This window comes from Canis lupus, chromosome X, assembly GCF_011100685.1.
Source record: "Canis lupus familiaris isolate Mischka breed German Shepherd chromosome X, alternate assembly UU_Cfam_GSD_1.0, whole genome shotgun sequence".
In the NCBI taxonomy this organism is placed as follows: domain Eukaryota; kingdom Metazoa; phylum Chordata; class Mammalia; order Carnivora; family Canidae; genus Canis; species Canis lupus.
In genome coordinates, this window is record NC_049260.1 from 75,605,930 (window position 1) to 75,619,185 (window position 13,256).

Here is a 13,256-nt window from a genome sequence, read left to right on the forward strand (position 1 = left end):
TGTGGCCTCCACCCCACTCCCATTCTTCCTCGTCTGTTGGCTGTTTTCCACTTTTATCCCACCTCAGCTGTCCCCTCTGTCTGTCCTGGCCCTCCCTTGGAGTCAGTGTTCTGCCTTCTGGGGCTGGCTTTGAGGAGGCCACCCTACCCCACGAGGTGGAGGGCCTGCCTAGTGGGGGAGGGGACAGGCCACCTCAAGGACCCTCTCCCAGGGGTTGCCCAAAGCCCAGTCAGGCCCATTTTTTACTGGTTTATATTATGGTTCTTATTTTTTAAAGCAACGCTAACTTTATATGGATGCTGTCTCAAGTGTATTAAATGATATTCTCTAGAAAAAACAAAAAACAAAAAAAAACCACTTGTTGATTGGCTTAGTGGGAACTTTCTGAAGGCTGGGATATGCTGACTCTGGATACCTGTTCTTTCTAGGCGCCTTCTATTGTCCCCAAACCCCAGACTTGTTTCCAAAGTAACCCATAATTATCCTCCTACTTGTCCCTTCCCTGCCCAGCATAGATAACCAAGCAACTGTTTTGTGGCGGAAGTATCTCAACCCAAGGTTTGGAGCCATCAGGGGCTTGTGTTCTTTTGCCATCTTAGGGTTATTGAACACAGGAGAACTATTGAATCAAGTGCCAGTGGTTAGGGGACAATGTGGATGTAAATAAAATGTGCTCTCTGACCTTTCTCAGGGACACTATCCATTCAATCTTCCCAGCCCAGGCATGTCTGGCCAGGCAGATTCCAGCATTGACAGTAAATGAGAAAGTCCTCCTGATGTATATCACATTTACCCAGGCATACCTGAGTCTTCATAACTAGTATCTAGATTCTCAGAACAAGGTTCATGGACAAACCTATTTGCTATTGAAATGTGTGTAAAGCCAGAGAGACTTAAAATAGGATTTGACCCTTTAGGAGCTAATACAATAAAGGAGGTGAATTTACTCACATCCTACCATCTTCTTGAAGCTGATGTCAAAGAACAAATGAGTATATACACATTTTGGGTTAATTTAGGAGGCCTTTCACTACCATCCCCCTCTTTGGGATGAGAGTTTTGATGAAATGCAATCTTGTATCATACTTACAAATGATTGGTCTGGAGACTGAGTCAAACTTGGTGATGCTGGTGTGCTATTTCCTTGTCTAGCCTTAGGAGTTCTGTTTTTGGCTATACTTTCTCCTGTCTCTTTTCCTTCCCAGTGGACCTGGTAACTTTAACCACAGCCCTAGAGATCTTCAATGAGCATGATCTGCAGGCCAGTGAACATGTGATGGACGTGGTGGAGATCATTCACTGCCTGACTGCCTTATATGAACGGCTGGAGGAGGAAAGAGGCATCTTGGTCAATGTGCCACTCTGTGTGGACATGAGCCTCAACTGGCTCCTCAATGTTTTTGATAGGTAAGGGCTTGTATCCCTGGAAGCCTCCATGGTGAAATCCAGTGGGACATTTGAAGTGGGCATGGTGGGAAGAGGTTGCTTCCACAGTGGACTTGGACTTAGCTCAGCTCGGGGCCTGGTTGGCACAGAGCCCTGCTGGGATCAACTCTGTGAGGGAAATTAATGCCAAGATGTTAACTCTTTACATGTATTCGTGTTCTCAGTCTCTTCTCTTAAACCTAGTGGTCGCAGTGGAAAGATGCGGGCACTGTCTTTTAAGACCGGCATTGCATGTCTGTGTGGCACAGAAGTAAAAGAAAAATTGCAGTGTGAGTACAGCCCCAAGTCTGGAGTGGAGTTGGGCATAGGGAGAGGTGTTGTGGGAGGAGAAAGGGTGGAAATAAGCAGAAGGCACGTCTTAATGACTCAGCAGAGCACTACTCGGACTACATTATAATAGTGGTCCAGGCTATTGCAATGAACCTACAACAGCCCAAAGCTAAGATGGATCTAAGGCCTGTTACTCTTTCTAGTGTCACTCCAAGGGGGTTGGCTTCTTCTGATCCAATGTGATTAATTGACCAAGGTCTGAGCTGGTATCCTGTGGCCTATCAGGCTTATTAGCTCTCTCCCCGTTGGAAGCTCAAGCCATGTCACACATTCTACTGGAGACTTCCCATGTGATTACACAGGCAGGGCACAATTATTAATCCTTATTGGGGTTATTATTGGGAGGTGAATAGGATGTCCTTCTGTCATATTTAACCTCTCTGGTTTATAGTGCCTTTGCCTTTCCCTCCATCCTCCATCCAGTACAGCATTTTGTACTATTCTGTGCTAAGTGTGGCAAGTACAAGGTTCGATCAGATATGGTCCCTGCCTCAAGCTGTTGAGAGTCCAGAGGAGGAGACAGAAATACATAGGAAGCATTTTTGAAAGTGCTAATTAGAATAATCTGAAGGGCAAAGGATATGTGCTATATCAGATCACAGAAGAGGGATGACAGTGGTCTGGGAAAGCTTTACAGGGAAGGAGACAGAGCAAAGCATGTTCATTGCAACACTATTATTGATTTCTCCCCACATTCCTTTGAGAAAGACCAGACAGTGATTATTTTTCCTCAGTTTACAAGAAGAAAACTGCAGCATAGAGAGGTTCATGATTTCCCCAAGCTCCTACAAGCTAGTCAGTAACAGATCCAGAACTAAAACGCAGGCTGTCTGCTTTCTGAGTATTTTCTAAGCCATAGGTGATGGCATGAGACAAGACAAAAATCTTGGAAGGAGCTTCTCTAGGGTCGGGATAGGACGGAGGTGGTTCTCACTGATCAGATATAGCCCATGTTCAAATACAAGTACCATAGTCTATTCCATAATCATTTAGAGGTAATTATTAGATGATGAGCTCCTCTTTGTGGATTATCCATGCCAGGGTTTCTTTCCATTTGTGTGGAGAATTGAGAGCTTACTACAGTGCCAGACTCCATGAGCTACATGAGTAGAAGGGGACTCATGTTCAGACACCCCTACACCCCATGCCCCTTCATCTTGCTTCTTGAGAATCTGTTTTCCCGGCAGTGTTGTATCCATGTCTGGCACTGGTCTCACATGCAGCCTGCTCTCTGTCATCATCTCTCACTCCCCCTGCTTCTGATGCTCTGTCTCTTTGAGCCTGTCTCTTTTTCTCTCTCTGAACGCAGAGGATGCTTTTTTTTAGACCCCATGAGCTTCTAGAAGGTCAGGGATGGGCCTATAAGTATTCCGGGTTTCAAAAGTCATTAGCTCAGTCTGTGTGCTCTTTCTCTGTCTTCCTTCCCTGCTCTTTCTCCTTACACCATTCTCTGGCCATTCCATCTTCGGGTGGGTGGGTGGCTGTGACTTATGGTGTGGCCAGCAGACCTCTTCAGCCAAGTAGCCAACTCAGGCAGCCAGTGTGACCAGCGCCACCTCGGTGTCCTGCTTCATGAGGCCATTCAGGTGCCCCGGCAGCTGGGGGAAGTGGCGGCCTTTGGGGGCAGCAACGTGGAGCCCAGTGTCCGCAGTTGCTTCCGTTTTGTGAGTATGGAACTGGGGATGGATGACGAGAGGCAGGGTGGGTGGGAAGAAGGGAGGGAGAACTAAGAGTGAGGCTTCTCATCTGAACTACTCAGATGTAAAGGGAGGTCTGATCAGATGGGACAACAAACCAGAGGGTTCTCTGGACTTTTAAGATCAGAGTTCTGTTAGGGTGGCAGGGGGTGGTGGTGGCAGTTTGACAGCTCAACTAGGACAAGGCAAAAGGTGGACACCTCTGTAGGATAGGCCACGGGCCAACCCAGGCCTTGCTGGCTCTCCTGCCCCTCTAAGGGCGGCCATTCTGGGGATAGGGGCCTCAGTCATTGTCATTGGCCTTCTTGTTTCCCTAGAGCACTGGGAAACCAGTCATTGAAGCTTCACAGTTCCTAGAGTGGGTCAACTTGGAGCCCCAATCCATGGTATGGCTGGCTGTTCTGCATCGGGTCACCATTGCTGAGCAAGTGAAGCATCAGACCAAGTGCTCTATCTGTAGACAGTGCCCCATCAAGGGCTTCAGGTAGGGAAGGCAACACCTGATCATTTTGAATAAATAGACCATGTGACATATAAAAACATACATCATTAAACAATGTATTCTATAATCATATAACTACAGCTAATCTATGGTACAATGCTACATATGGTAATCCTTTCTACTGCAGAATGTTTAACGATTTAAAAAAATTGGAAACGATTAAATACTTCCTTTTGTTTTAGTTTATATTATGAAGTATTCCAGACCTACAAAAACGTATAGAAAAGTGAAAGGGGGTATGGGAGGCAACAGCGCAGAAATAGTTTGTTGATTGTGTCCCAGGGAATATTAAATAGAACCCAGAAACCCCAGCATCCGGACATAGAAGAACACCTCTGAACCAAATGGTATGCTGGCAAGTGGTTCACAACTGACTCCCCAGAAAGCAAAGCAAACAAACAGAAACCAAAACCTGGTTTGTAGTATGTGCTAATTTCCATGATGTAAATACTCCCACTGTGGCTGATGTTGAGAAAAGATGCATGGTTGTACACTAGTTACAACATTTCCACATTGTAGCTATGACAGACTTAACCTCGAGGGCATAGATAATAGAAAAATATTTAGGAGGAGATGAGTTCTGAGCATTTGTTACCTTTGTTTTTAAGATCATTTACTTAATTTTGAGTTTATATATATATTTTACAATGGCTGTATTTAACAACTGGCTTGGAAGATCCCTGAAATTTTAACAGCTGGCTCTTGTGAGCTGGTGTGCACCCACCACCAAGCTTAAGAAAGAAAGCATTATTGCAACACATTTGAAATTTCCCTGGTTATATTCTCCTTCTCCTCCCACTATCCTGAATTTGGCTTTCATCATAAAATGCTCCATTTTTAAACTTTTTAAAGCATTAAGGCACTCTCTTTACAACTGCCCTGCTTTTTATAAGCAAATGAGGCATGGAGGTGGCATTTGACTTGCCCAAGTTCACACAGTTGGGTAGTATAGATCCAGGATTAGATGTTGGATCATCTGACTTTTCTAAGTCTAGGCATTTCACTTTTCTATACTACTAGGTCTGGGCAGTTCAGCCAGGCTTTGGACCTGGATCTGAAGGGCTAGTCAATATTCAGTAATAATAGAGTTATTATTATTATATTTTTTTGAGAGAGAGAGAGAGTGTGTGTGTGAGCAGTGGGAGCGGGGCCAAAGGCAAGGAGAAAGAGAATCCCCCCTTTTTAAAGATTTTATTTATTTATTTGACAGAGAAGAGAAAGAGAGAAAGCACAAGCAGGGGGAGTGGCAGGCAGTGGGAGAGACTGATTCGGGACTTGATCAAGACCTGAGTCAAAGGCAGACATTTAACCAATTGAGCCACCCAGGTGCTGGAGAAAGAGAATCCTTAAGCAGTCTCTATGCTCAGCGTGGAGCCCAACTTGGGGCTCAATCCCACGACCCCGAGATCATGGCCTGAGCCAAAATCAGGAGTCCGATGCTCAATCAACTGAGCCCCCAGATTCCCTGAGTTATTATTATATAAAGAAGTCTTGGAAATAGCTTAGCCAACATGCCCAGGGCTAGTAGAACAAGTGCCTTGGTATTGTAAGTGTAACTTCTCCAATGTAGTAAGTGGTACCTGTGAGACTGGACCCTTTGGAGACATCGTTTAGAAAGCTATTTGATTGCAGAAGGGGAGGTTGGGGGGGAGGATGGGGTAACTGGGTGACAGGAAGTGAATCTTGGGCACTTGATGAGATAAGCACTGGGTGTTATACTATATGTTGACAAATTGAATTTAAATTAAAAAAATAAAGCTATTTGATATCAAGAGCTCTTTACCCCTGCCCACCTTTGTAAAAAAGATGGTGAGGCAATACTATTTCCCACGCAGAGTCCTGGGACTCTGACCATGTACATTTCATGGAGGCTTATGGTCTTTAGAATAAGGTGAGTCATCTGGTGAGGACACAGCCACTGTTATGTACAGAAGGTTGCGCACATTATGACTCCATGCCTCACCCCCTTCTAATGTGTGTGTGTATATTTGGATGTAGGGAAACGGAGAGGTCACTATGGTATACTGTATTCTCTGTCCTACCGCCTCTTGTCTCCCCAAGGTACCGGAGTCTGAAACAATTTAACGTAGACATCTGTCAGACCTGCTTCTTGACAGGCAGGGCCAGCAAAGGCAACAAGCTGCACTACCCCATCATGGAGTATTACACCCCGGTATGGAGCCTCTGTGTGGGGCAGGAAGGGGAGGCAGCAATTGGGTTCTGGGCCCTTGATCTACTTGGCCAAGCATGGACTAACTATATTCTGCTCTCCCTTGGGGAGCATTCTCCCAGCAGTCCTGGTGATTCACCAGTTTGGGGGATTCTGGCCTTTCTGTTTTTCCAGCAGAGCTTTTCCCTCACTGGGGCCATAGCTGGCTTTAGCAGCCCAGGGCACTCATGGCCATTTAAAAGGCATTTACTATTTTCCTGCAGAGAAAAGTCTCGGGGAAAAGATAGAGCAAGGCAGTTCCAGGCAACTAGCCTTCCTTCCACGGCTCACTTTAATTTTTCCTACCTAGCTTCCTGCATTGCTCCTGTCACCTGGTCTCCACCTGATACTTTGTCATTTCTTCCATCCCTTCCAGTCAATACCAAAGTTTCTGTTCAAATCAATTATTCAGTCTCTTGGAGGTAAAAAAGAGTATGTTCTTTACCCAGGTCCCCAAATTCTACTTCATTTTCATTGGAAACTGTGCAAATCATAGCTACCTGAGCCCAGGTTGGTCAGCATTCCTGAACTCCACTCATAGAATTTCTCCTCTGCTGTGGTCAGGACCCAGAGCCCCATGCTTAGCTCCCTGAGTTGACTCTGCTCCCCAGACTCTTTTATCCCTTTCTGCTTCACAGATACTCCCCAAGTCCCAAGCATATTGCCAGCTCCCCCCACTGTTTTCTCCCATCCTACCAACTCCATCTTCCAGTGTGTTTCCCCGTAATCCATCTCTCCAAATCATCATCTCTCCTCCGAATTCTGTTAGCACAGAAACATGCGTGACCCAGGGGGAACAGGGGCTTGCCCTTTATTTTTCTTTTATTATCATTTCAAAATAAACATACATAGAAAACTGGCTTGAGATGGTTGATTGATGATCCCCTACCTCCTGCTCACCTTTTACACCCCTAGAATTTATATAAAGATACTTTTAAAAAAGATTTTATTTCTTCTTGAGAAACATAGAGGGAGAGGCAGAGACATAGGCAGAGGGAGAAGCAGGCTCCTCACAGGGAGCCCGATCACTCCCTGAGCCGAAGGCAGATGCTCAACCACTGAGCCACCCAGGCGTCCCTATATAAAGATACTTTAAAAATTAACACATATATGCTTACTGTAAAAGATTCAAATTCTATAGAGGTGTACAAAGTATAAAACCAAAGTCCCCCTCTCTCCTCAGCCTTGCCCCCACCTCGCCATCCTACTTCCCCAAGGCAACCAGTGTTCACATTTTGGCATTATATCCTTCTAGACCTTTTTCTAAGAGTGGGGTGTGGTAGACATGAACAAGTGTAGATGACCAGTCATGTTCCCTGCTCTAGGGGAGCATCCACACTTCCCCAGCAACCCAAAGCCATTAGGATGAATCCCTCTGCCCTGTCTCCCCCACTAGACCACATCCAGTGAGAACATGAGGGACTTTGCCACAACCTTAAAGAACAAATTCCGCTCCAAGCATTATTTCAGCAAACACCCTCAGCGAGGTTATCTGCCTGTGCAATCGGTGCTGGAGGCTGACTACAGTGAGACGTGAGTACCAGGGGCTGAACTGGGGCTGTGGGCCCTGCCAAGCTGGGGGTGCTCTGTGTAGGGGCTGAGTCCCATAGGGGCTACAGGCATATTCCGAGGCAAACCCGACTAGCGACTGGGAAGTTCAGCTTGGGCCTGACTGGGAATCTGGCCTAAGAAATAGTTTAGAGTCCAGTCTCTGTAGCCTTTTTCCCATCAACTCTTGCCCATCTCCCTAGTTTGGTGGTGGGGGATGGAGGGGATGGTGATAAGGAAACAGACTGCTCAGCTGCCTGTTCCTTGGTCCTCTGAGTCCGCTGCTTTCTTCTAGGCTGGCCTCTTCCCCGATGTTGCCACACGCTGACACACACTCCCGCATTGAGCATTTTGCCAGCAGGTACCACCAGGCTTGGGGGAGGGAGATTTTAAAGAGTCTAAGGGGGATGGGATTTCCAGTGAGGGCAAAGAGACTAGGGGGATGCACAAAGTGGGGTATGTGGCAGCCAGTAAGGCCCAGCACTTAGGGGTGGTTGGGTCAGCCCCCAAAGCTAATGATCCTATTGTGGGATTAGTGTCTTTGAGATGAAAGCAGGCCCCACATCCTGCTTTCCCTTCTGTTCCTGCTCTTTCTTCTCAGGCTTGCAGAGATGGAAAGTCAGAATTGTTCCTTCTTTAATGACAGCCTGTCCCCAGATGACAGCATGTAAGTTTTCACAGCTGCTTGTTTTCTAAGAATAGTTCTCCTTGGGATCCCTCTGTCACTATCTGGGAAGGCTATATCTTCAAGGGGGAGGTAAGTGTGGTGGTTAGGGTCCTAGAAGCCCTGAGGAAGGGAGGCTGGTTTCTGGGCACAGTGTTTAGTAATAGAAGCCCTCTATTGACTGAGCTGCCATCTTCCCAGGCCCCTTCCTCTTGCAATAGCCCATCCTTCCATGCCTAACCCTGAAGGAAGAAGAATCTGCCCTCATCTAACATTGCAGATGTGAGTCATTATCTCCTGCTCAGGATGTCAAAGCCCCATCCAGTGCCACACCCTGAGGAGATGGCAGGGACTTGACTGGAGTGTGACTAGAGAGATTCTCTCGTGTTATAGCTCAGAGGTGGGGCCCCTTATCCCTAGGGAGGTCCCCTGGCAAGCTCAGGGGGCTTAGGAGCCACTGGCCATGGATCAAGTGGGCCCTGATTGGGACTTAAACAGTCAGTGAGCTGCCTGGGGGTGGCGAGGAAGCAAAGGAGGAGGCCGTCAGGAACTGCACGGAACGGGAAGTGATTTGCTCATTGTTTCCCAGGGGGCTTCAGGTAGAACCCAGAAGCCCCAGCATCCTGAAAACACTCTCTCTTGTACCCTCAACCATGACCTCTGCCACCTTTAAACATTTCTGTCCCTCTTCACCCTCAATATATAGCCTCGCCCTCTCTCTGTGTCTTAGAAGTGAATCTTCCGGCATATGTCTCCTGGGATCTGAGCTGTGAGCTGAGAACTTGTGCCCTGAGAGGTTTCCTGCTTTAATGCTTTGGCCACCCTCCTTTTCTCTCCCCACATCCATGCAGAGATGAGGACCAGTACCTGCTGCGGCACTGTAGCCCCATTACAGACCGGGAGCCAACCTTTGGACAACAGGCTCCATGTAGCATGGCTACAGAAAACAAGGGGGATCTAGAGAAGATCCTGGCACACTTAGAAGATGAGAACCGGTGGGTGTGGTGATGGCACAGATCTGTGTGGGTTTGAGCATCAAACAGTTTAATTCTGAGTCTTGACTTCCACATCGAGCTATGTGGCCTTGACTGAGTTTCTTATATTTGATGATCCTCCATTTCCTCATCTAAAAAATAAGAAGGGTGGTTATAGTATCTACCTCCGTAGGGTCACTTGTGAATTTCAAAGGAAATCAGGCAGATTTCTTTTTTAATCTTTTTTAAGATTTTATTTATTTATTTATTCATGAGACACACACACACACACACACACACACACACACACACACACACACAGAGAGAGACACAGGCAGAGGGAAAAGCAGGCTCCATGCAGGGAGCCTGACGTGGGACTTGATCCCGGATCTCCAGGATCACACCCTGGGCTGAAGGCGGCACTAAACCGCTGGGCCACCGGGCCTGCCCAATGCTAGCTATTCTAATAATTATTTGAATCCTTTTAACTCAACTCAAATATCTTCAAGTACTCAGTAGATGCAAGCAGACAGAATGCGAACACAGAGACTACAGAAGGCAGTATGCATGTCTCTGGCCTCAAGGAACTTTCAGGGTTGGAAATAGAAAGAGGCACTTGGCACTTGCTGAAAGTAATAAAACAAGAGAAGGGTGACATTGCATGGAGTGTTTGAGGACTTGAAGAGGGAAGGTGAAAATGACAAAGATGACTTTAATCTCCATAAAGTATGGGTGTCAGTGGGGGCCTGGGTCAAATGGTCCAAGCCACTTTGGGGGCATTCAATAGAACCCAAAGTATTCCTCAGACCAGTGTTTCTCAAACATCAGTGTGTATACGAGTCAATTGGGATGCTGGGTAAGAGGCAGATTTTGATTCACAGGTCTGGGGCAGGGTCTAAGTTCTGCATTTTTAACCAGCGCTCAGGGGAACCCCCTGCTGCTGGCCCACAGGCTACTTGGAGTGGCAAGTCCTTAGAACAGGGCTGGTCTGTCAAGCATTCGTTACTGGTTCAGGACAAGATAAATACAGAAATACAAAGTCGGCTTTTAGAAACTTTTATAGCAGTTCAACATTGGCATGTCTTCTAGGCACATCATTGGTGGACTTTTCATCGAATAAGGTCTGAGTGTTGAACTTGTGTGGCAAGTCATATGTGATGGGAGCTGTGTACAGCCATAGACATTATGGGTCCACAGTGATTGAACTCCCCACTCCCACCCCCCAATTTTTGGCTATGGATAGTTTGAGAAGCACTGCATTAGGTCAGCAGTGGGCAGGCCCTGGGAAGCGCTGGAGAGAGGGTGATTCTGTTGCAAAGCAAAAGTGATGTCCTGCAAAGTAGACCATCTTTTTGGAATCTGTTTCTTGATGATTCAGCATGGGTGTTCAAAGTGGGCCACAGAGGATGATAAGTGGAGAGAAGAGGCAAGGTAGGTGATCTTTTGTTTAGGTCTTCCATTGGAATCTAAAAATCTAAAAGTGGAGTAGGTGAGTCAGTGGCCCTTAATGCTTCATTTATTTGCTGACTATGTTCCTGCCTGATTTTAAGTTCAGAATTAATCCCTGAAGCAGTACATCAAAGCCCTGAGACATTTTTTATACGAAATGTCAGCAATTCTTGCTCTGAGGCCCAAGGATGGCAGAGTAAATGACATGTGTGCTGGAGAAGAATGCATATGGCCATAAGAGGAAGAACACAGCTGGGGCGGGGGTGGGCAAAGGGAATGCTCACACTTAGGTCCAAGGGGACATCTGGGAGCTGGATGGTCAATACTTTGTTAGGGCCTAGGTCTCAGCTCCTCTGTCCTTGATAGGATTCTCCAGAGTGAGCTGAGACGCCTGAAGTGGCAGCATGAGGAGGCTGTTGAGGCACCCACCCTGGCTGAGGGCTCTGCAGAGCTAGCACAGGACCACCGCAATGAGGAGCTTCTGGCTGAGGCCCGGATCCTTCGGCAGCACAAGAGCCGCCTCGAGACCCGCATGCAGATTCTGGAGGACCACAACAAGCAACTAGAGTCTCAGCTGCAGCGCTTAAGGGAGCTGCTCCTGCAGGTGAGGCTGGAGCCAGGGGAAGGACCAAAGCAACCCCCCCACCTCTGCCCCACAACCCTCCCTGCACCCCTGGAGAAGTGGGGAGCTGGGGAATGCAGCAAAGAGAAGGAAAGGAAAAGCTCCTTGGCAGTGGCTGTTGGATGACTTTCTAAAGAGAATGGGGCTGACAATTAGGGAAGGTGGGGGAAGGAAGGGGCCAGTGTGTCCCATTGCTTGGCCAACTCTGAGTGCTCACTTCTCTACAACCCATTTGAATCTGGTATTGAAGGAACACAGTTCAAAGAATCGTCCAAAACATTGATTTTGCTACTGTGATGTTTGCTGGAAAGAAGCAGGTTTGGACATGCTGGGCAAGAGAAAGATTTTTGCTGGGAAGGGGGCTCTTGACTACATTTGTTCCTTTCCCCTTTGAGAGATAGAATATATGACATAATGTAGCTCTGGATTCAGACAGCCCTGGGTTTGAATGTGGCTCTGCCCACTAGTGACTGTCAGGTGTCAGGAAAGTTATTTAGCCTCACTTATCCCCAGTTCCCTCATCTGTAAAACAGAGATAGTAATATACTAACTTCATGGAATTGTGAACATAAAATGAGATAATGTATTTAGCATGATAGCCAGGAATATAGTAAATACTTTGTAAATGTTACCTATTACAGTTGACCCTTGAACAACACAGGTTTGAACTATGTGGGTCAACTTATATGTGTATTTTTAAAAAGATTTTATTTATTTGAGAGAGGGAGAGTGCACACAAATGTGCATGAGTGGGGGTGGAGGGGCAGAGGGAGAGGGAGATGTACAGCTCCATCCCAGGACCCTGGGATCATGACCTGAGCTGAAGACAGATGCTTAACCGACTGAGCCACCCAGGTGGCTATACATTACTGTAAATGTATTTTCCCTTCCTTGTGATTTTCTTTTTCTTTTTTTTTATAGAGGGAGAATGAGGGGGATAGGCAGAAGGAGAGAAACAGAGAGAGAATCTTAAGTGCAGAGCCCGACACAAGGCTCAATCTCACAACCCTGAGATCATGACCAGAGCAGAAACCAAGAGCCAGATGGTCAACCAACTGACCCCTTATGCTTTTCTTAATAACATTTTCTGTTCTCTAGCTGACTTTATTGCAAGAATATAGTACATAAGGATGCCTGGGTGGCTCAGCGGTTGAGCATCTGCCTTTGACGAAGGGCGTGATTCCGAGATCTGGGGATTGAGTTCCACGTCAGGCTCCCTGTGAGAAGCCTGCTTCTCCCTCTGCCTGTGTCTCTGCCTCTCTCTCTGTATCTCTTATGAATAAATAAATAAAATCTTTAAAGTAAAAAAAGAGTATAGTACGTAGTGCATATAACATACAAACTATAAGTTTGTTTACTGTTTATGTTATCAGTAAAATTTCTAGTCAATAGTAGCCTATTAGTAATTAAGTTTTTTTTTAAAGTAGTTAAGTTTTAGAGGAGTCAAAATTATATGTGGACTTTTGACTGCACGGAGTGGGGGGTTACTAACCTCCGCATTGTTCAAGGGTCAACTGTCTTATCATTTTATGTACTAAGTAATACCAATCCATACCTCTTCCCCAGATCCTCCAAGGGATAGCCTCTAGATGAATTCCTGGAGGTCTTAATATATATCATCAACTGAGGATCAGGTGTGCAGCTCTATGTTTTCAGGGAGCGCTGGATACTAAATAGCTTAATTATAGCTGAGGTGACAGCAAGAGAACTTTAGGTGCAATGCCAGCCTTATAAGTGCTGGGAGCCTTGGGGCACCTGGGTGGCTCAGTTGGTTACCGTTTGCCTTCGGATCAGGTCATGATCTCAGGGTCCTGG

The 13,256-nt window shown here is 46.5% G+C and overlaps 1 protein-coding gene across 3 annotated transcripts in view; it reads left to right on the forward strand.

Annotated features, from left to right (window-relative positions):
* Positions 1-13,256, forward strand: part of DRP2 (dystrophin related protein 2) — a 44,934-nt gene that overhangs the window by 26,790 nt on the left and 4,888 nt on the right. For all 3 annotated transcript variants that reach the window (XM_038587862.1, XM_038587863.1, XM_038587864.1), the window contains 10 exons: positions 1,206-1,407; positions 1,630-1,715; positions 3,283-3,440; positions 3,791-3,957; positions 6,037-6,148; positions 7,581-7,717; positions 8,028-8,093; positions 8,334-8,399; positions 9,248-9,391; positions 11,186-11,423. In XM_038587862.1, the coding sequence (XP_038443790.1) occupies positions 1,206-1,407; positions 1,630-1,715; positions 3,283-3,440; positions 3,791-3,957; positions 6,037-6,148; positions 7,581-7,717; positions 8,028-8,093; positions 8,334-8,399; positions 9,248-9,391; positions 11,186-11,423 (1,376 nt within the window). The remainder of the gene's footprint in view (positions 1-1,205; positions 1,408-1,629; positions 1,716-3,282; positions 3,441-3,790; positions 3,958-6,036; positions 6,149-7,580; positions 7,718-8,027; positions 8,094-8,333; positions 8,400-9,247; positions 9,392-11,185; positions 11,424-13,256) is intronic.